The 24,296-nt window shown below is 40.2% G+C and overlaps 1 protein-coding gene and 2 long non-coding RNA genes across 3 annotated transcripts; 1 reads left to right on the top strand and 2 right to left on the bottom strand.

Moving 5' to 3' along the window:
• Positions 1 to 47: 47 nt before the first annotated feature.
• LOC103454610 (L-galactono-1,4-lactone dehydrogenase, mitochondrial) lies at positions 48 to 19,915 on the bottom strand. The gene is given in 6 exon segments (XM_029090654.2): positions 48 to 473; positions 789 to 901; positions 904 to 928; positions 10,625 to 11,027; positions 18,598 to 18,806; positions 19,556 to 19,915. Coding segments are annotated over 6 exon segments (990 nt in total). The 5' UTR covers positions 19,637 to 19,915; the 3' UTR covers positions 48 to 314.
• Positions 19,916 to 20,963: 1,048 nt separating this feature from the next.
• On the top strand, positions 20,964 to 22,216 carry LOC114820204 (uncharacterized). Its single transcript, XR_011573951.1, has 3 exons — positions 20,964 to 21,129; positions 21,210 to 21,364; positions 21,440 to 22,216. It is a non-coding gene; the product is annotated as an uncharacterized lncRNA (long non-coding RNA).
• An 855-nt stretch (positions 22,217 to 23,071) lies between these two features.
• On the bottom strand, positions 23,072 to 23,910 carry LOC103449866 (uncharacterized). Its single transcript, XR_531428.4, has 2 exons — positions 23,462 to 23,910; positions 23,072 to 23,318 (listed from the first exon to the last, which is right to left on the bottom strand). It is a non-coding gene; the product is annotated as an uncharacterized lncRNA (long non-coding RNA).
• Between the last annotated feature and the right edge of the window lie 386 nt (positions 23,911 to 24,296).

Consider the following 24,296-nt stretch of genomic DNA (forward strand, 5'->3'; position numbering starts at 1 on the left):
TTGACAGTTTCCAACATTTCAAACAAACATGCAACTGCTATCAAGCAAACTCATACTGTACTGCTTATTAGAAGAGTGCAGAAACCTAATTTTACCTTTTCAGGCAAGCTCCAGAAACAATACTTCTCTCCAATGGCCATCTAGGCCGGAAAACAAAGGCTGTGTCAAAAAGGCTTCAGCTTTGTAATCTATAATCTTAATAACACACCACACCATATCTCAAGGCAGGTTTGGCAAAAAGTTTGGAGATAAAATGCATTCAAATTTTAGTAGAAGAAGGCACTAATGAATAACTAACCAATGAAGGATGGCTGTCAGACGGTATCTGATAACGGGAAAAGCTTTTCCAGCTTGTTATTTGAAAGGATCCTGTTAGGGTCCAACTCCCTTCGAGCTTTGTTGTATGCATCAACTGGAAATCGCTTTCTTAGTCTGTCCTGGAGAGCGGCAAGTTCATCCTTGTCCTTCGGAACCTGCACATGACAAACGTGTAAATGCTTGAAAAATATAACATCTTGTATTGAGCCAATTTACAGAGATAAATGGGTGGAATTCCTTAGAGGAGGTTCATAGTCAACACAATTTTAACCCACGTATGCTACTCTAGTTGTTCCCATAGAAAGATTGATTGTTCAGGGCGCATTTGAATGACCCCTTTAAAATGTATTGACTTTGTGGGTAAAGAAAAGCAGAAACTAAAAAAAGTATTTGGGACTTGGTAATATCACGGTGGCAACATCTTTTTATAAAGAGATTAAGAAGATAATAACGTAAGATGAATTTAGTACCTCAATCTTAGCCCAGTGTTCATAAGCGGAATACTTATCCCACAATTGTGTATGGGTCAGTCGCCTGTAGTGAAACAACTCTTCTGTAATTTCCTTTCTTTGGCGGGGATCGTTGTAGGAAGGTACATGATTATACCAACCTGTTGCAAAATTAAAAACAGCTTTGACTTATGAGCATTGCAGTCGGTAAAAGCATTTTGCTAAGCGAGGTAAATAATTATCCGAGCATGTATACCATAAAGCCCACAACAAAACTCTATCCAAGGGCTGCATCTAAAGCAGATTAGAAAGTGCTGAAAGAAGGAAGCCAACGCAACTGAATGTGATTGAAACTTGATGCGGGTTTCAATTTTGGTCAAGCAACCTCAATACTGAATCATGGTCCTCAAAAGTTTTACAAATTATTTGTTGCCCAAACCAGATTGAGATCTAAAATATGAACGTCAAATCATTATAATTTATACCAGTACTTGACAAAAAAAAAAAAAACAAAAAAAAAAAAAATCATTAAGCAGTACTAAATATCTGAGGCAAAAGTGTCAGAACCTCAGTGTTATTGGTGTATAAATGTATTTGCTATGTTGGTTTTATTATATGCAAGTGGTAAGATGTAATGTGAGCCTTTGGATCATATTCCATATGGCATCTAGATTAGATTGTAATGAGTCATAGCTCATGACAGGTGTAAGCATCTTACATGATGACTTAAGAATGGATGGTTGTGATTGAGTTGTAATGATGTGAGTGTGTTACTCACTCTCCTCTAACGGTAATATATACTCTCCGAGTTTCTTGCTTGGTGAGAGTGGAATCCAATGAACCTTGAAGCTTCCATGGCTCTCTAATCTCTTCCTCTCTATACATTTCTGCATTCATTTTTTTCCATTGAAGAAACTCAATCCAGAAATCAAACGCTAAATGGCCTCAGAGCCAAGTTCGATCTCGATCTTGGCGTGAAACTGTGACGTGGTTGGCAGCGACAGAACTCGAAGGAGAATTGGGTGTTGTTACGACCGAAGAAAGCTCTGAAAATTTCTAGGTTACTAGATAACAAGTCTAATATGGCTGGATCAAGTGGTGCTGATCTTTGGGCACCGGTTTTCAATGGAGAAAACTTTGATTTCTGGCAGATAAAGATGAAGACCATATTCAGATCTCACGATCTGTGGGATATGGTTGAGAAGGGATATGGTCCTCCGACGAAAAGAGGAGAAGAGCTCACTGCAACGTAGCTTAAGCTCTTGAAGCAGAACATAGTCAAAGATGCTAAGGCTCTCGGCATCATTCAAGGAGCTGTGTTAGATGAAATTTTTCCAAGGATCGCCATACTAGAGACGGCAAAGGAAGCTTGGGATGTACTGAAGCAAGAGTTTATTGGAGACAAACAGGTGAGATCCCTGAAACTTCAAAGTTTAAGGCGTGATTTTGAATATACTTGCATGAGTGAGCATGAAACATTCTCTGTGTATCTTGTGCGATTACTTGATCTTATTACACAAATGAAAAGTTATGGTGAAGATATTGGAAATCAAAGAATTGTGCAGAATTTATTAATTAGCCACCCTAAATCCTATGATAGTATTGTAGCTGTGATTGAAAATACTAGGGATTTGGAGATAGTTGATGTGCAGGATGTAGTTGCGACTCTAAAAGGGTATGAACAAAGAATTGAGAGGCATTCTAACAACAGTATTGAGAAAGCGTTTGCTAGCTTAAGTATAGCTCCCAGGAAGAACAATTATAATGCAAATCAAAACTTCAAACCCACAAAGAATTGGAAGACAAAGGGTAAGAAGTGGGATAACAGACCTGTGCACCAGCAAGGGAAATTTGTTGGACCCTCTGATGGAGCCAAGAACCCTTGCAAATACTGTGACAAATTACATTTTGGAGAGTGTTGGTTCAAGGGGAAACCAAGGTGTCATAACTGTGATAAGCCATGACATTTTGCCAAGGATTGTAGGTCCAAGAAAGCTACTCAACAGGCAAATTATGTCGGTCAAGTGGAGAACAATCCAACTATGTTCTATGTTTGTATGTCAGCTGCTGTGAAGAAAGGTGAAGACATTTTGTATGTTGACAATGGCAGTAGTAACCACATGACAGGAAGAGAAGATATTGGTGAATATAGATAGAAGTGTCACTGCCAAAAGTTGAGATGGGCACAGGACAATTGGTTGATGTGGTTGAAAAGGATGATTTAATGGTTGAAACTAAGCAAGGCAAAAGGTACATAAGGGAGATAATGTTAAGACCTGGTTTGAAAGAGAATTTGTTGAGTGTGGGACATATGATGAAGCATGGGTACTACCTTGTATTTGGGGGAATTGAAGTCAGAATCTATGATGATTTCACATGCTCTAACCTTGTTGTCAAGGTCCTTATGAAAGGAAATCGAAGCTTTCCCTTGAAGTTGCAACCAGGAATCCAAATTGCCATGAGAGCTAGTGTTGGGCAAGTTGCTGAGATATGGCATAGAAGACTCGGTTATTTAAACATGAATGCTCTAATACAGCTACAAGAACATGAAATGGTAACTGGACTACCTGAGCTGAAAGTGAATACCATAGTATGTGAGGGATGTGCATTTGGCAAGCATTCCAGAGATGCTTTTCCTAAAGAAACAAAGTGGAGAGCTGCCTTATCATTGGAATTGATTCACACTGACATATGTGGACCAATGCAAACACCTACCAAATCTGGAAACAAGTACTTTATCACCTTCACAAATGATTGTACCAGAATGGGATGGGTCTATTTTCTGAGAAGTAAATTTGAGGCATTTAGTGTGTTCAAGAAATTCAAAGCAACTGTTGAACTACAAAGTGGGTACAAACTGAAAAGATTAAGAAGTGACAAGGGAGGAGAGTACACTTCACTTGAATTTTCTCAGTTTTGTGAAGATCTTGGTTTGGAAAGACAGCTCATAGTGGCCTATTCTCCTCAACAGAATGGTGTTGCAGAGAGGAGAAATAGGACCATTGTAGAAATGGATAAATGCATGTTGTTAGAGAAGGGTATTCCATTTAAATTTTGGGCAGAAGCAGTTAACACTGCAGTCTATATTCTCAATAGATGTCCTACCAAAGCCCTGAATAAGAAGACTCATTTTGCAGCTTATAGTGGAAGGAAGCCTGGAGTGAAACACTTAAGAGTATTTGGATCTCTATGCTATGCACAAGTTCCATCACAGATGAGACAAAAACTGGATGCAACAAGTGTCAAATGCATTTTTCTTGGTTATGGAACCTGTGAGAAAGGTTACAGGTTGTTCAATCCAAAAACCAATAAGATTGTTATCTCTAGAGATGTAATCTTTGATGAGAACTCTTGTAGGGACTGGAAATCGTGTGCTAAGAAAAATTTGTCAATTTCAGTCTCAAATGAAGTATATGAAGATGAAGGGAGTGATGTTGAAATTGCATTGAATGATGAAGAATTGGAATGCACAGAACCTGTTTGGGCCCGATTTTACACCATCAGCCCAAGCAATCGAGGCCGTTGAGTAAACATGGTTCTTAATCGTCAGATAAGAAAGTTAAGATAATTTGCTATTGTTAAGAGATAATATGATGGTTTTTAATCATAATAATTATCTTTTAATAAATTATCTTAGTTTTCTTGTACAAAATAAATTATAGAGATTCTTGGACTTTTCACTTGGCCTAACATGGATCTGCAAGCCGAAGATAATGGTGGATAGGACCTAAGCAAGCTAGGATGTTGTCAGATGATGGAAGACTTGCATGCCGTGTGAAAAGCTACAAGTTATATATATATATATATATATATATATATATATATATATATATATATATATATATATGTAGGCTGTATAGTCTGCATGCCCATCAGCCTATGCCGTGCAAAAATCTCCCAAACTATATAGTTATATATATAATGGTGGTTATTTTGATGGGATTAAGCTTTGATTGATGTGATAAGGTCTAAGGTGTGACTGTAGGTGCATAAAAGATAAAGTGGTCAGAGTTTCATTTATTATGATTATGCATGGGATAAATGAGTGGTCATCAGCAACAATTAGAGAGTTGAAGTCATGAACTACAATTTGAAGATATGCTTGCCTTTTGACGCGGATCAACTTTAGGAATTAGAGTTGCAATTAAACTCTACAATATTATCAGACCTTCCCAAGCAGAAAAATGAATACTACAAATATAAGACTTGGTGCAACATTCAAAGGACCTCCAATTCAACACACAACTGCCCTGCGCAAATTCTCTCAACGACCTTCAGATTTTTTTCTTCTCTTTTCGCCGACACACCTTCAGTTTGGATAAACAGCACTGTGAAGGCAACCGGTGATATCTTCAGTTGGCATAAACAGCACTGTCGCCGTAGAATCAGACGGTCTCACAGCATCTTCAGTCGACATAGATAGCACTGCGTCAAGGGCGACTGGTTACCTATCCAAGTCTCGGTCAAGGAGGATTTTCGAATCCTTATTGGTCGAGGTCATCTCATCAGCCTTCTCGGCGAAGTGAGGTGTTACGGTTTATTGGGCTCGGCACATTGCACGCCGAGTTATTTTATGATTGGATACTCTCAAGTGGGATTTAGAGTTCGGCACTTCGACGGCTAAACCACGTTTACTGTTAAGACTTGTATCCACTTTGAGTATTTGTGCCCTTACACTTTGATGTCGATTAAGCGTGAGTTTACTCTGACGAATACCATCACTGTAACTGAATCCAACGACGACGATTTGTGAACTTCGTAAGAATAGTAGCCTTGTCTTCAGGTTCGAGAACCCAAGAGGCCGAGACGTGTTCCTTCCTCGATCACAATCGCAAGACATAGAAGTCAGCCGCGTACCCAACGCAACATCAACCCATTTTACTCCTCGGACGAACTCGGCCGACGAGTTGGCACACCCCGCATTCAATCGAAGGACGTAGTTAGCTCATAGATTACTCGGTCTGCGCGCCACGTAGGCTTGGTAGTTTTTAGGGTCAACGAAACCATTATAGGAGCAACAAGAACGAGTTATTGTTTCTCCTCCAAGTCAAAGGGAACAAGTGAGTCACACTGGACCACAAGAGTATGATCACACACCACTTAAGTTCTGGAGCTTGAATGAAGTGTATGAGAGGTGCAATTTCTGTGTAATAGAACCTGAGTGTTTTGAAGAGGCATCAGGGGATGAAGCTTGGAGAAGAGCTACGTCTACAGAGATTGAAATGATAGAAAAGAATGACACATGAGAGTTAGTCAATAGGCCATTTGATAAACTAGTAATTGGTGTCAAATGGGTCTATAAGACAAAGCTTAATCTGGATGGCTCAGTGAAGAAAAACAAGGTAAGATTAATGGCAAAGGGATACTCTCAGATGCCTGGGGTTGATTTCAATGAGACCTTTGCACCAGTGGCAATGCTTGATACCATTAGAACCTTAATTGCATTGGCAGTCCAAAAGGAATGGAAATTGTTCCAATTGGATGTCAAATCTGCATTTCTAAATGGTACACTGCATGAGGAAGTATATGTTGAACAACCATAGGGATTTGAAGTCAAAGGGCAAGAAGACAAAGTTTACAAACTGAAAAAGGCTTTATATGGTTTGAAACAAGCTCCCAGAACTTGGTATGATGAGATAGATACATACTTCAACAAGTCTGGGTTCAAGAAAAATCAAAGTGAAGCTACTTTGTATACTAAATTCAGTGATGCAGGTGTGCTTATTGTGTTTCTGTATGTAGATGACATTATTTACACAAGGAGTTCTGATGAAACGACTCAAGAGTTTAAGATGGATATGATGAAACAGTATGAGATGTCTGACTTGGGAATGCTGCACCATTTCCTTGGTTTAGGCATAATTCAAACTGATAAGGGCATATTTATTCATCAGAAAAAATATGCCAAGTCCGTACTTGAGAAGTTTGGTTTAAAAGACTGACTCCACTCGCAATCAATGAGAAGCTAACTAAGGTTGATGGAAGTGAGGATGCTGATGAAGGCTTATATAGAAAAATGGTTGGTAGTTATACCTAACAGCTACTAGACTAGATTTGATGTATGCATCATGTTTATTAGCAATATTTATGCATAAACCTACAGGGAAACACATGGGGACACCTAAAAGGGTCTTAAGATATGTACAAGGGACACTGAATTTTGGGATTGAGTATGTGAACGGTAAAGCTGTGGTGTTAATAGGCTACTGTGATAATGATTGGGTAGGAAGCTTGGATGATATGAAGAGTACTTCGGGCTATGCATTCAGCTTTGGCTTAGGGATATTTTCTTAGGCTTCAGTTAAGCAATGCAATGTGGCTCTATCCACTGCAGAAGCTGAATATGTAAGTGTTGCAGAAGCTACAACACAAGCAATGTGGCTGAGGTTTGTGTTATCGAATTTTGGAGAGGAACAAGTGGAGGCTACACCTTTGCTGTGTGACAACACCTCTGCCATAGCCATGTCAAAGAACCCAGTGTTCCAGGCATATCAACAGGAGATATCACTTCATAAGGGATGCTATTCAGTGCTTATCATGTCTCTGTATGTAGATGACATTATCTACACAAGGAGTTCTGATGAAATCATTCAAGAGTTTAAGATGGATATGATGAAACAGTATGAGATGTCAGACTTGGGAATGCTGCACCATTTCCTTGGTTTAGGCATAATTCAAACTGATAAGGGCATATTTATCCATCAGAAGAAATATGCCAAGTCCGTACTTGAGAAGTTTGGTTTAAAAGACTGACTCCACTTGCAATCAATGAGAAGCTATCTAAGGTTGATGGAAGTGAGGATGCTGATGAAGGCTTATATAGAAAAATGGTTGGTAGTTATACATAACAGCTACTAGACTAGATTTGATGTATGCATCATGTTTATTAGCAAGATTTATGCATAAACCTACAGGAAAACACATGGGGACACCTAAAAGGGTCTTAAGATATGTACAAGGGACACTGAATTTTGGGATTGAGTATGTGAACGGTAAAGTTGTGGTGTTAATAGGCTACTGTGATAATGATTGGGCAAGAAGCTTGGATGATATGAAGAGTACTTCGGGCTATGCATTCAGCTTTGGCTCAGGGATATTTTCTTAGGCTTCAGTTAAGCAATGCAGTGTGGCTCTATCCACTGTAGAAGATGAATATGTAAGTGATGCAGAAGCTACAACACAAGCAATGTGGCTGAGGTTTGTGTTATCTAATTTTGGAGAGGAACAAGTGGAGGCTACACCTTTGCTGTGTGACAACACCTCTACCATAGCCATGTCCAAGAACCCAATGTTCCAGGCATATCAACAGGAGATATCACTTCATAAGGGATGCTATTCAGTGCTTATTGTGTCTCTGTATGTAGATGACATTATCTACACAAGGAGTTCTGATGAAATCATTCAAGAGTTTAAGATGGATATGATGAAACAGTATGAGATGTCAGACTTGGGAATGCTGCACCATTTCCTTGGTTTAGGCATAATTCAAACTGATAAGGGCATATTTATCCATCAGAAGAAATATGCCAAGTCCGTACTTGAGAAGTTTGGTTTAAAAGACTGACTCCACTTGCAATCAATGAGAAGCTATCTAAGGTTGATGGAAGTGAGGATGCTGATGAAGGCTTATATAGAAAAATGGTTGGTAGTTATACCTAATAGCTACTAGACTAGATTTGATGTATGCATCATGTTTATTAGCAAGATTTATGCATAAACCTACAGGAAAACACATGGGGACACCTAAAAGGGTCTTAAGATATGTACAAGGGACACTGAATTTTGGGATTGAGTATGTGAACGATAAAGCTGTGGTGTTAATAGGCTACTGTGATAATGATTGTGCAGGAAGCTTGGATGATATGAAGAGTACTTCGGGCTATGCATTCAGCTTTGGCTTAGGGATATTTTCTTAGGCTTCAGTTAAGCAATGTAGTGTGGCTCTATCCACTACAGAAGCTGAATATGTAAGTGCTGCAGAAGCTATAACACAAGCAATGTGGCTGAGGTTTGTGTTATCTAATTTTGGAGAGGAACAAGTGGAGGCTACACCTTTGTTGTGTGACAACACCTCTGCCATAGCCATGTCCAAGAACCTAGTGTTCCACCAGAAAACAAGGCATATCAACAGGAGATATCACTTCATAAGGGATGCTATTCAAGATGGCACCATTGAATTGAACTACTGCAGAATAGAGGAGCAATTGGCAAACATTTTTACCAAGGCTCTTCCTAAGGATCGGTTTTAGTATTTGAGAGCTGCACTTGGAATGAAATTAGCAAAACATTTAGAAGGGAGTATTGGTGTAAAAATGTATTTGCTATGTTGGTTTTATTATATGCAAGTGGTAAGATGTAATGTGAGCCTTTGGATCATATTCCATATGGCATCTAGATTAGATTGTAATGAGTCATAGCTCATGATAGGTGTAAGCTTCTTACATGATGACTTACAAATGGATGGTTGTGATTGAGTTGTAATGATGTGAGAGAGAGAGTGAGTTACTCACTCTCCTTTAACGGTAATATATACTCTCCGAGTTTCTTGCTTGGTGAGAGTGGAATCCAATGAACCTTGAAGCTTCCATGGCTCTCTAATCTCTTCCTCTCTATACATTTCTGCTTTCATTTTTTCCATTGAAGAAACTCAATCCAGAAATCAAACACTAATAAGTGTAACAGGGAGTGATGACTTATATCTTGGTACGCATATTGAGTCATGTTCTTGTTTGATGTTTAATATTTAACTACAATTTTCTTGATTGGGGAGGGGTGGAGGAGTGTTGTATTGAGTGTATTCTGCATTTCTCTTTGAGGTTATCGAATTAGTTAAGCATCTTGTTCACCTTACTTGTATTTTCTTTTAGTTATATATTTACTGATAAACTTTGGTTTCTTATACAAACATGACATACAAGTCAAGTAGGTTGAATTCTTGTAAACATGTTATAGTGACCTATATAGTGGGTTGCATCATGTCATTTCATCAATGAGATGATGATATTGGCTTATTATACAGGTAAATGGGTTCTGGTTAAAATCCCTTTATTAACAGGTTACACAAGTCGTGTTGTGTTACCTATTCAATAAACATGTCAAGTTCCTCTTAGGACCATGACACAAACCAGTAATCAGCATGAACTGTTGGAATTTATTAGGTTTATTTAGGAAATTAATTAGAGATTTGTTTTGATTTTGTAGTAGGGTATTTTTGACATTTACGCATTAGGGTTTCTTAGGTTTATTGCTCTATAAATAGAGCTTGTAATTTAGTTTGAGGAATCAAGTTAGTCACAATGTAGCATCTTAGGGTTTTGTAGCCGTTTCGGCATTCTCATTTGATATCAATAATATTTCTTATTTTGTTAGTCGGGTTCGAGACTTGGGAGCAGCCTCTCCATAAATGGGGGTAAGGCTAGCCGACATTCACCTCTCCCAAACCCTGCGTAAAGCGGGAGCCTTGTGCACTGGGTACGACCTTTTTTTTTGTTAGTCTTGTTCGTTGTGCACTCTGATATTCAACTTGAACATCGTCACTAACTCTCAGTTAAACCTAAAGGAGATATCCTAATGCTAAACCCGGCAAGATTTTTCCCACCAATTAATATATCAAGCTTTGCTTAATCATGTAAAAAAAATAAAAAATCCAAAGCCTCAGGTATCACTTAAAAATTTCTTGTATGCAGGCTCGACAACTGATTCATCTTTTAACACTACTTTCTTACAGCTTTCCGATTCAAAGATGGATAAGAATTAACTCCAAAAGATACAACAATAATAACAACAACAAAGGTTTTTCCCACTAAGTGGAAGATTAACTCAAGAGATATATGGGAAAAATTGGTTCATGAAATTACCCATGAAAATATATCATCCTCTCTTGTGCTTGAAGCTGGACTCATGGGGCTCTTAGTGCAGGCTGTCCAGCGCTGCTCTATTGGAGCAGGTGCAGGTATCTCATTCTTCTCGATGAGCTGCTTTATACCTTCTATGTATTCAAGGTCTTTCATGCTTGGTTTGGCAAGGGTTCCTGCTGGAAAACAAGTCTCTGAGACCCACTGTTGACCACCACAATCAAAGCCCAAAATTTCATCACTCTATCCCACTCTGTATCCCTCCAACTTCTTCCAGAACTCAGCCTCAGCTTGGTTAACCTTTGCAACGTGATCTTTGTCGAGAGGATCTAGGGCGAGTAGTTTATCTCTTAACTCAGTAAATGAGAGCACATTCATGTCTACTTCACTCTTATCTGGAACTACCCTGCAAGTAACGTGTAAATAGTTAACTGCAATGCACAGATGAATCAACATAACAGCACAAAGGGGCTTTTTTATATGAAACAATGAACCATAAACCCTAAAATCTGATAATGAAATAATCAACCCGTCAATAAAATTCTATATTGTTTCCCTGATAGGAAACAAAATGAGCCATCAATCAAATTCTCAAAGAAGTGCTTTTGCTAGAAAACCCAAAGAATCAGGAACCAAGATCTTTTATCTTTTCCAAGGTAAGAAAACAAGATTAAGGATTGAATCAAAGGGAATCCGCCATCAAATTTTAATGAAAGATGCAGTCATGATATTCTCAGGAAATAGCCTCCCAAGGACACTTAGAAGTCACCACATCAGACCCTGAACAAGCCTAACTGTTTTCATGCAATTCATATAACCTTTTTGTCCAATTTTGCCAGAGAGTTCTGCTATGAAAGAAATCCCAAAAACCAACTGACCAGAAAGAAATATTCCTCACATCAAATATTCTCAAAGGTCAAACCCGTTTTGATTGAGGTTGAGAAACAGAGTTCCAACTAACCAAGTGAGCCTACTACTCTTCCCAATAAAATCTCTCATAACTAATCCACCACTTTCCTTGGGATTCAAAACAAAGACGAATAACAAATGGAAATTCTTTCCAGAAATGATTCTACTAAATTAGCCTCCTCCTTTCTTATGAAAAGTAACAACAACAACAACAACAACAACAAAGCCTTTTCCCACTAAGTGGGGTCGGCTATATGAATCCTAGAACGCCATTGCGCTCGGTTTTGTGTCATGTCCTCCGTTAGATCCAAGTACTCAAGTCTTTTCCTAGGGTCTATTCCAAAGTTTTCCTAGGTCTTCCTCTACCCCTTCGGCCCTGAACCTCTGTCCCGTAGTCACATTTTCGAACCGGAGCGTCAGTAGGCCTTCTTTGCACATGTCCAAACCACCGGAACCGATTTTCTCTCATATTTCCTTCAATTTTGGCTACTCCTACTTTACCTCGGATATCCTCATTCTCAATCTTATCCTTTCTCGTGTGCCCATACCTCCCACGAAGCATCCTCATCTCCGCTACACCCATTTTGTGTACGTGTTGATGCTTCACCGCCCAACATTATGTGCCATACAACATCGCGGCCTTATTGCCGTCCTATAAAATTTTCCCTTGAGCTTCAGTGGCCTACGACGGTCACACAAACACGCCGGATGCACTCTTACACTTCATCCATCCAGCTTGTATTCTATGGTTGAGATCTCCATCTAAGTCTCCGTTCTCTTGCAAGATAGATCCTAGGTAGCGAAAACGGTCACTTTTTGTGATCTTCGCTAGATTGCTCCGGTCATTAGTATGGATAAGTATATAAATGGATAGAGATAGGAAAGCAAACACAAGATGTATGTGGTTCACCCAGATTGGCTACGTCCACGGAATAGATGAGTTCTCATTAATTGTGAAGGGTTTACACAAGTACATAGGTTCAAGCTCTCCTTTAGTGAGTACAAGTGAATGATTTAGTACAAATGACATTAGGAAATATTGTGGGAGAATGATCTCGTAACCACGAAACTTCTAAGTACCGGAGTGTGGTATCGTCTTGACTTGCCTTATCTGTCTCATAGGTAGACGTGGCATCTTCTCTGGAAGTACTCTTCCTCCATCCAGGGGTGGTATCTGTAACTGGTGGAGATGCACAAGGTAATGTATCAATTTCACTTGAAGCTTACTTGTAGTTTCAGCCTTGGTCAAGCGCGATACAAACCATGTAGTAGGAGTCCCCCAAGTCGCCGAGCTAGGGGATCTGCTGAAAGAGGTGACAGACAAAGTAAGCAATCAGAGCTCCGGCTGATTGTTCACATTCTCCCTATCTTGCAGGCAGCATGAAGGATAAAGAGAAGAAAAATGAGAAGAGATGATATGGGATACTTTTGCTTTTGAAGAAGTAACTTTCCACAGGCTTATTCTTGAACTGGGCTGGAGGGTTTTCTGGTTTCCTCTAGAGTATAAGGCCGACTGAAGAATTTGAGGGTCAAAACAAGTCCATCAAATCTAGAGTACGTTCGACCCTGCTGATATGGGATACTTTTGCTTTTGACAGAGTAGTGGATGTATCGGCACGTGTGCTGTTACGCTTGTCTCCACATGCTTCCTTGTATCCTTCTCACTTGCCCTATCTGTTCCTCAGGCAGATGCGGTATCTTCCCTGGAAGCATAAGATGTTGAAGATGAGTACTCGAGAGCAATGTCAGGTAAGTAATCAGGTAAGGGGTTCCAGGCAGTCAGTTCCTGGCTGGAAGCTTGATTCCAAGTGCTGACTGATTGCTCTCATTCTCCTTGTCTTGCAGGAAGAACAAGGCCAAAGGAAAAGACATGGAAAAAGCACGATATGGGATACTCTTGCTTTTAACCCTGATGATATGAGATATTCTTGCTCTAGTATAGCTTGTTTACAGAGGTGTTATCAGGGGGAAAGAAAGCTGAATATTTCGAAAGGCTTCGTTGGGAGTGCCCTCTCAGATAAGAGGAAGGGTTGAGCATTTTTGCAGGTCTGCCTGTCCATTGGGGATGGAGGTCGACATATATAGGAGTCTCCCTAACATCAAGTAATAATGCTATTCCTTTACCCTGCTTGGTCATAGCACGGTAGTAGGAGCTGCCAGCTTCACATGTTTTAACTCTGTCAGAGCACTTTGAAAAAGTGGTCTGTAGTATCTGGAAAGCTGATGTTGCGTGTGAAGATTACAGACAAGCTTTATCCAAGGAGATCCAGCTCTTGAAGTTGGGAAAGTGGTGCCTCTTCGGTTTTTGAACAAGCAATCCTGTCGGGGATCTAGCTCTCGAGATTCGGAGAACGATGCCTCTTCGATTTTTGAGAAAGCAATCTTGCTGGGCTCTCGAGATTCGGAGAGCGGTGTCTCTTCGATTTTTGAGAAAGTAATCATGTTGGGAGTCTGGCTCTCGAGATTCGGAGGGCGGTACCTCTTCGATTTTGGAGCAAGCAATCTTGTTGGGAGTGTTTTCTCGAATGTGAGTAAAGGTTGGGCATGTTTGCTAATCTACCTTGCCACGAAGCACAGAGGTTGACACACAGGGACTTTCCAATTATCCAGCAGTGGTACTGTTCCTTTACCCTCTCTTCGATTTTTTAGAAAGTAATCATGTTGGGAGTCTGGCTCTCGAGATTCGGAGGGCGGTGCCTCTTCGATTTTGGAGCAAGCAATCTTGTTGGGAGTGTTTTCTCGAATGTGAGTAAAGGTTGGGCATGTTTGCTAGAGGTTGACACACCGGGACTTTCCAATTATCCAGCAGTGGTACTGTTCCTTTACCCTTGTGGGTAATAATATGGTAGCTAGACCTTCAAAATTTATGTGTCTAAACTTTGTTAGTGTTGTTTCTTTGCTATTCTTTTACCCTTCTTGGTCAGAGCGATGTAGTGGGAGCTGCAAGCTTCATGTGTCTCAACTTTGTCAGAGAACTTTGGCAAAGTTATCTGTGGTACCCATGAGCTACTGTTGCGTGTGGGAAGTGGGTGATTGAACAGTACGATTCATGTGCTTTCTACTTCGCCAGAAATCTTCGACAGAATGCCCATAATTTCCGCAAAGCTGAGTGTGCGTGTGACAGGTGCTGACAAGGTTGGAAAAGTAGGTGCCTCTTCGATTTCTGAGATTGGCCCTCGTGGTCTCTGAGCAGCCCAGCTTTTGAGAAAGCAAGCCTCTTCGATTTCTGAGATCGACCCTCGTGGTCTCTGAGCAGCCCAGCTTTTGAGAAAGCAAACGCTTCTTCGATTTCTGAGCAGGCGCCTCTTCGATTTCTGAAGCTTCGTCGAGTGCAGATTTTTATAGGGGCTGACATTAAGTTCCAAAGCACACTTGAATATCCACCAGTAGAAGCTCCATTCTTGCACTTCTAAGATCTTGATTTGTCCGACCTCTTCTCTCTTCAACACCTTTGAAAATGTCTGGCTCCTTCGACTGTCGTTTTGACTTGAACCTTGTTGAAGAGGCAGTCTCGCCTTCTCCAGACAACATAAGGCGCCCATCCTTCGTCTCCCCTACTGGTCCTCTTACCGTTGGGGATTCCATGATGAAGAATGATATGACCGCTGCGGTAGTGGCCAGGAACCTTCACACTCCCAAAGATAACAGACTACTTTCCAAACGGTCTGATGAGTTGGCTGTTAAGGATTCTCTGGCTCTCAGTGTTCAGTGTGCAGGTTCTGTGTCTAATATGGCCCAACGCCTATTTGCTCGAACCCGCCAAGTTGAATCATTGGCGGCTGAAGTGATGAGTCTCAAACAGGAGATTAGAGGGCTCAAGCATGAGAATAAACAGTTGCACTGGCTCGCACATGACTATGCTACAAACATGAAGAGGAAGCTTGACCAGATGAAGGAATCTGATGGTCAGGTTTTACTTGATCATCAGAGATTTGTGGGTTTGTTCCAAAGGCATTTATTGCCTTCGTCTTCTGGGGCTGTACCGCTTAATGAAGCTCCAAATGATCAACCTCTGATGCCTCCTCCTTCTAGGGTTCTGTCCAGTACTGAGGCTCCGAATGATCCCCCTCCGGTGCCTTCTCTTTCTGGGGCTCTACCGACTGCTGAGACTTCTCCTAAGCAACCTTTGTGAAGGCTCCCTCTTGTTTGTTTATTTTGACTCAAGTATATGTACATATTTGTAACTTATCGGGGATATCAATAAATAAGTTTTCCTTCATTTCAACGTATTGTGTTAAATACACCAAAGCCTTCTTCGCTAAGTTCTTTGAATTTTCTTTTGTTGAAGCTTATATGTTGAAGCTTTGTGAGTGGAGCATGTAGGTTGAGGTAGTGTTCCCTTAATTTCCCGAGTGAGGAAAACTTCTCGGTTGGAGACTTGGAAAATCCAAGTCACTGAGTGGGATCGGCTATATGAATCTTAGAATGCCATTGTGTTCTGTCCTGTGTCATGTCCTCTGTTAGATCCAAGTACTCTAAGTCTTTTCATAGGGTCTCTTCCAAAGTTTTCCTAGGTCTGCCTCTACCCCTTCGGCCCTGAACCTCTGTCCCATAGTCGCATCTTCTAATCGGAGCGTCAGTAGACCTTCTTTGCACATGTCCAAACCACCGTAACCGATTTTCTCTCATCTTTCCTTCAATTTCGGCTACTCCTACTTTACCCCGGATATCCTCATTCCTAATCTTATCCTTTCTCGTGTGCCCACACATCCAACAAAGCATCCTCATCTCCGCTACACCCATTTTGTGTACGTGTTGATGCTTCACCGCCCAACATTCTGTGCCATACAGCATCGCCGGCCTTATTGCCGTCCTATAGAATTTTCCCTTGAGCTTTAGTGGCATACGGCGGTCACACAACACGCCTGATGCACTCTTCCACTTCATCCATCCAGCTTGTATTCTATGGTTGAGATCTCCATCTAATTCTCCGTTCTTTTGCAAGATAGATCCTAGGTAACGAAAACGGTCGCTCTTTGTTATTTCTTGATCTCCGATCCTCACCCCTAACTCGTTTTGGCCTCCATTTGCACTGAACTTGCACTCCATATATTCTGTCTTTGATCGGCTTAGGCGAAGACCTTTAGATTCCAACACTTCTCTCCAAAGGTTAAGCTTTGCATTTACCCCTTCCTGAGTTTCATCTATCAACACTATATCGTCTGCGAAAAGCATACACCAAGGAATATCATCTTGAATATGTCCTGTTAACTCATCCATTACCAACGCAAAAAGGTAAGGACTTAAGGATGAACCTTGATGTAATCCTACAGTTATGGGAAAGCTTTCGGTTTGTCCTTCATGAGTTCTTACGGCAGTCTTTGCTCCTTCATACATATCCTGTATAGCTTGGATATATGCTACTCGTACTCCTTTCTTCTCTAAAATCCTCCAAAGAATGTCTCTTGGGATCCTATCATACGCTTTTTCCAAATCTATAAAGACCATGTGTAAATCCTTTTTCCCATCTCTATATCGTTCCATCAATCTTCGTAAGAGATAGATTGCCTCCATGGTTGAGCGCCCTGGCATGAACCCGAATTGGTTGTCCGAAACCCGTGTCTCTTGCCTCAATCTATGCTCAATGACTCTCTCCCAGAGCTTCATTGTATGACTCATTAGCTTAATACCCCTATAGTTCATGCAATTTTGTACATCGCCCTTATTCTTGTAGATAGGCACCAAAGTGCTCGTTCGCCACTCATTTGGCATCTTCTTCGTTTTCAGAATCCTATTGAAAAGGTCAGTGAGCCATGTTATACCTATAAAGCAGCTCATCGAGAAGAATGAGATACCTGCACCTGCTCCAATAGAGCAGCGCTGGACAGCCTGCACTAAGAGCCCCATGAGTCCAGCTTCAAGCACAAGAGAGGATGATATATTTTCATGGGTAATTTCATGAACCAATTTTTCCCATATATCTCTTGAGTTAATCTTCCACTTAGTGGGAAAAGCCTTTGTTGTTGTTATTGTTGTTGTATCTTTTTGAGTTAATTCTTATCCATCTTTGAATCGGAAAGCTGTAAGAAAGTAGTGTTAAAAGATGAATCAGTTGTCGAGCCTGCATACAAGAAATTTTTAAGTGATACCTGAGGCTTTGGATTTTTTATTTTTTTTACATGATCATCCTCTCAATCTCTGAAACCTAAAAACTATCACTTCTAAGGTTTCCTCACAAAAATGATCCCCAAGTAAATTGGTGTAGGTTTTGGAAAAAGTATAGTTGAGTTCTTTTCTCTAAATATAGGAGGGAGGGTTCATTTATATGTCTATGTATGGTGGAGGGGGTTTCATTAATTATGCATTGGCCAATTGAGGGTCAGTTACGAGTTAGAATGACAAGTAGAATGCTAGTGTTGAACTAGTAGACAAGGATTGTTAGAAGTTTTTCATTAGCCAACTGGAGGGTCAGTTGCGGTTTAGAATGATACAGTTGCCTAGTATAATATGTTTGCATCCTGTAAACAGACGCTCTCATTGAATCAAATACTTGAGCTCTGATATTCATAGTTCTTCATTTTACTAATGAACCTTTAGTTAAAGGTTCCCACCAACCAGCATACAATGTTCCATTAGATGGGATTTCATGACCTCGGTAGATCTTGGTTAAACAAATCCCAACCAAGTTTGACCATGCTTACTGGGCACAAGTTTATGTGTCTATATTAGTTACTATCAGAAAGTTCTTACTAGTTTATAAGCAGACTCTCAAAACCCAGTAACAAGAAAACAGAATTGCAAAGTCAATGAAATGAAATTGAAACAGAGAAAGAAAGCAAAAGTGAGCAGTCATTTAAGAACATGATGAAAAAAAATTTGTTCCTATCATGCCATATAGCTCTAGTAGTACTTTGATGTCTTTATTTGATCGCACTTGCAATGTATTCCAAGCCAATAGAATATGAGGATTAAGGAAAGACAAAATTGTTAAAAGGAAGGATAGACATTTGGCATGAATGCTTATAAAGGGCTGAACAGAACTGGTATCATCACTTTATTGTCCTTCAGCTCCACAAGAGAATATCTTTCTAGATTAGATGATCGATCAAGAACAGAGAACAATTTACCTGTACTTCTGGAGGCATTCCCTGTAGAGATCTCGAACGTGTTGTATGGCTTCAGCACTGCTATATTTGAGTGTGAACTTCGGGGGACCTTTCCATTTTGATACAGGGTTACATTTCACAACCACAACAGTGTCGGTATATGGAATGTAAAGGTACTTCACATGTTTATTCTCGGATAGCAATTTCTTGAGGATGGAAAGAAAAAGATTCTGTAAACAAACAGATCCTGTACCAATCAAGAGAGAGAGAGAGAGAGAGAGAGAGAGAGAGAGAGAGTATTGCAGCTAAGCCTCACTTATCAATGACTTCTGAGATTTAAGAGCCACAAGCAATTTTGGTGTGTGCAGTGATCAACAGTTTCTAGTTTTCACCACATCGTATTGCTCGAGTTTAAAAGATGAAATCCAGTCAAGGTATCACATTACCAGCCACTACAATCAAACAACTTTGAGAAAATAATTCAATTATCTTCCAGCACTTAATCCCAAGTGTTTTCGCCATCCATAAAAAATGTGTAAAACCCTACTATCAAATTTTATTAGATTGTTGGCTCACTCAATACTTTTCAGCTTCCCATCAACTAGTTGCAATTTGTAAGTGTTACTCAGGAGATATTTATGTAGTTATTTTTCAGAGTGGAATACAAATTGATAATTCTACCAATGAAAGCAATAAAGAGTTACTTATGATATTTCTTGATCTCTGCCATGGTTGACTCATAACTATTTAGAAAGATTCAAAATCACCTAATGCCTCTCTGTATCTTAACTAGATAACTGATCCTCTCCTTTTTTCCCTACACTTTCATAAATACAAAAACATCCGAAAGTATCCACACATCAGTATCCTTTTACAGTTTTCCCAATAGAGCAGTACCTTAAAAATGAACTGAACTACATTCACATATATATATTTCAATCAAAGTATAGATAAATCCCAATGTGAAAGCAAATCCCACCTGCAAAATGCCACCAATCTGCTGCTCCCTAATGATAGGAGGGAAAGTTCTGTAGAGTAATCCCATGTTCCTGAATCCCATCCACCAAATCTGGGCTTTTTTGTGCTTGGCGTTTTCCGGAAAAGGGAAGGAGTAGTAGGTGGCGGCGGCGCTGAACAGGACGAGGGCGGTGTAGCCCAAGTACTTACGGAGCTCGGAGGCTGTGGAAGATGGTGCCGGCGATGAAAGAGTGGATAATGCGCGTGTGGAGCTTACTTGGGTCAGTGGGTTTTGCGGGACGGTAGTGGAAGCGATGGCTCTCAGCTGGTTGTGGTGGTGGAGGGACTGGACGGAGCGTCTGAGAGTTTTATTTTCGTTTTTTCACACAACATGGGGGGACGTCATTGTAGCAATAATTTATCAATTTTAACTCCATTGAAAGTTTACCAAAAAAAAAAAAAAAAAAAAAAAAAAAAAAAAAAACCCTCTATTGAAACAATGGTTTTTTATCTAAAAATTCACGATCCTTGATTTTTTAACTTATGATAACGTACAGTTATGATTATTTTCGTCAATTCTGTTAGAATTCTGTCAAAATTATTTATGTTGGAATGACCATTACTACAATTGGATTAAAATTAAAGGATCATTGCTATAATTAGATTAGAGTTGAGGAACTATTGCTCTAAATGGATTAACATTGAGGGATCATTTCATCAATTGAGTTAAAGTTAAGGGACAATTATTACAATTTTTTTCACTTGGTTTTCCATACTTGCCCCTTGATTTAGCCTCACTTGCGTGGTACATGACTCATTTTGACGAAAGTTTTAACAGAGTTGAGGAAAATGACTATATATGCACGTTTTATGAGTTAAGGGACCAATGATCATGAATTTTTAGTAAATGAACCATGTGACGAACAATCCCTATTTTTCACTGTGATTTCTTTTACGTTGGTATGAGTTGACGATTTTACTTGGTCAAAAGTAGAATCTGATGTGGACGTGGTTTTCAGTTTTCAGTTTCATTTTCCTGGTTTCGTACTAAATTAATACTCTTCGCTATGAATGTGTGAGAGCGTGTTAGACTTGAATCAAATCTGTAACGAAAAAATTACGCTATGTTAAAGTACGTTAAATACGGGTGTTTTGTACACGTGCATACAAATTTATAGTATCAAAACACTGTCAAAGAGGCAAATTTTGTACATTTTAAATTGTACAAAATCCATCCATCCAATCCCATTCCTCAAAAAGGGATCCGTGTTCCCCCATCTCATCCACCAATCAATTTCAACTTTTCCTTTTCCCGGTTTCACTCTCCACCACTCACATCCTTTCCTTCAATGTTGGCAACCAATCAGAAATTGACTTCATTCTCTCTCTCTCTTATATTATTTCAACGCTCACCTTATTTCCTTCTCATCCCTCACCTATCTCTTCGTTCTTCCATTTTCTTCTGCAAAAGACAGTGAGGCTGGAAGGCCAAGGACCAACACACATGCATGCCCAATTTCCTTCACCTCTCCCTCTCTTGCATAGCGCAATAACTGTGCATCTATTTCTGACGACATATCGCCATCTTTGGTGAAGGTAAGCTCCGAGACTCCTTTGAATTTCTTTCCACATAGTCTACATTACCTGGCTAGTGATTAAAAATGACTTTGGTTAAGGTGTTAGCAAGAAAAACAACTCGAGGGACATTTTCCAAACTTCTGGAAACTTCAAAAACTGTGGTCATTTGGCCACTTTCTAGCCATTATTCGGGCCAACCTCGTGCTCTAGCCATTATTCGGGCCAACCTCGTGCTCCATCAATCCTTCCAAGGGTATGAGTCTCTTCTCTATATTCCTAACTTCAGAATAGCTTTTGAATCACTCATTTTGGTTAACTATCAAATTAGAAATTAGCCCTGAAAGTTTGGAAGAAATTTTGCACATTTTTCAACAAGAGCTCGTGACCATTTGGCCACATTCAGACCAAATTTCCGATCAACACCGACCACGTTTGGACTTCTAGTACGTATGGTCGATTCCCTACATTTCTAGCTCCAAATGGGTTTTCACTACCTCGGAGATCAGAAAATACCAAAGAGCGACCGTTTTCGCTACCTAGGATCTATCTTGCAAAAGAACGGAGAATTAGATGGAGATCTCAACCATAGAATACAAACTGGATGGATGAATAGGAAGAGTGCATCCGGCGTGTTGTGTGACCGTCGTAGGCCACTAAAGCTCAAGGGAAAATTTTATAGGACGGCAATAAGGCCGGCGATGCTGTATGGCACAAAATGTTGGACGGTGAAGCATCAACACGTCCACAAAATGGGTCTGGACATGTGCAAAGAAGGCCTACTGACACTCCAGTTTGAAGATGTGACTACGGGATAGAGATTCAGGGCCGAAGGGGTAAAGGAAGACCTAGGAAAACTTTGGAAGAGACCCTAAGAAAAGACTTAGAGTACTTGGATCTAACAGAGGACATGACACAAAACTGAGCGCAATGGCGTTCTAGGATTCATATAGCCGACCCCACTTAGTGGGAAAAGGCTTTGTTGTTGTTGTTGTTGTACAATTTGAAGGGTGTAAAAGGGGCTAAACTTGGGAGTGGCTAACTGTTGTAAGTCTGGGCAATTGATTCACTATGTGCAAAGAGAAATGCCAGCAACATTATTGTCAAACACGACCCTATATTCTTTCTGGTTCTTGGCACATTCATAAGTTGGGATAAATTATTATACAGTTGTTTATAGATTAGATACTGACCTGTAATACCCATGGCCCTATATTTTCAGTCATGATATCTTAAATACCTTTGAAAAATTACAAATTGCACTATTTCCCTATAGAAAGGAAACCAAAGGGGAAAACTACAAGTCCCCTGAATTTAAAATTCAAGAACGGATGCTAAGGTGATGACATTTTATGTGCACATGATACATTGCTCCTTCAGCTCATCAGATTATAGTGCGCATGTTTTGTGTTATTTATCGGTCTTTCAGCCTCCGTATGGCTAACCAAACATTGAGAACTTCACATTTCTCCATGATAGAAAAGACAGTCCTGCTTTCTTTGCTATGACTAAAATTTGGTAAACAGTAGCATCATATAATCCATTCATTTGACACTGCAAGGAAACCAAATGCTGAACAGAACAATGTATTTATTCGCCCATGGATTTAGACAGAGAAAAGGGTGGCCTTAATGCACTTGGGGAAAAAATGTCCTCTTTCACTGTCCACTTCTAATAAGATCCAGAGGGCAGACAAAGAACTAAGAATTGGCTCGGCCTTCAAAAAGATTACATATGCATGAAACATTTGTAACTCATTCACTCCACTCTTAGCTACTTCTTGCATTGCATATTTCCTTTTTCTTTTTTATTCCTTCCTGTTTGTGCCCCACGGCCATGTGAATCTATTCTTACGTCGCACTTAAGAATAGAGCTTATTTAAAAAAACTTGGCCTAGCAATACCCTGATATAAGCTTTTGACTACACCGCGTACAACAATTAAATCAGTTAACACATGTAACAGATTCAGAACATGATTTTCCTCAGAAACCCGAACACCAAACAATCAAAATCAACAAATTAAATTGGAAACAAGAGGTTCAAAAATGAAATACAGGGTTTTTGGCAATCCATACAGTCAATGTGGATAAAAGTAAGACGAGTTGCAAGTGAGAGACCTGCAGATCTTTCAATTTGACTCCAGCAGCAATTCAAACAAGCAGCTTCTTTCTGGAAAGAAGCGGCCTCAACCGCAAAACTACATCTTTAACTGCACGAAATCAAAACCACAACGATACCATTATCTAGTAAACAACCACAAAATCACCACCTAATCATTCATGCCCCATATATATCTTTACAATCAATGCACATTATTTCAAACAAATCCGAGATAATGGAAAGTGGAAATACCAACTTGAGGTTTGACAGAGAAAATGACGATGCAACTTCAGTCATTCAATTAGATACAGAGGCGTGTAAAAGCAGGGAAAATGGGAGAGAGAGGGAGGGGGGGGGGGAGGGGGGTTCAGACGTCGTCGTTTTCGGAGAGGAGATGGACTCCGAAGGACTCGAAAGCTTGGCGACGACTGGGGTCAGGGTGGAAGGTGGAGATGCGATTGGGAGGGAGAACCCCCGATCGGACGATTCCTCTGGCGATGCTCTCAGCCATTTTACCTGCTCCGATAAACCCTAGTTTGTACGTGTCCGTCGGGATAGGTAGCGCTTCCATGGCTGGATTGCGACGTCGTATTCCTCTCACTACGCTGCCGGGGACTGGTTCAGTTTGTTACGTTTTCTCGAAGCGGGAGGGAGAAGTACTGATCTAGTCAGTCGCCTAGTTTGTTTTGGGAAGATCCTCCGGCGCGGAACAAAAGGAGATTTGGTTTGGTATAGGATTTGATGACACGTGTCAGGATCAGGTGGTAAAGATGATATGTTGAACACGCGTCTTCTTCTCTGACGTTGGATTTAATTATGCCTATGCGTTTCATCTTTCTATTTTGCACGTGCAAGTGAAGCGATAGAAACACGCGAAAGGGGTGCGCGTGCCACCCTAAATCCTAAACCCAACCTTCTCACAGATCTACATTCTCACTTTCTCGTCATCACAAATAGCTCCACTAACACTCAACAACAACAATTCGCCCGTGGAATGATGCAACATGAGAACTTTTCAGGGGATCAATCGTACTAATATTATTCTCGTTTAAACTCGCTTAATTTCGAAATTCGGATGAGATCTAGT

Source organism: Malus domestica, chromosome 12, assembly GCF_042453785.1.
Source record: "Malus domestica chromosome 12, GDT2T_hap1".
Lineage (NCBI taxonomy): Eukaryota > Viridiplantae > Streptophyta > Magnoliopsida > Rosales > Rosaceae > Malus > Malus domestica.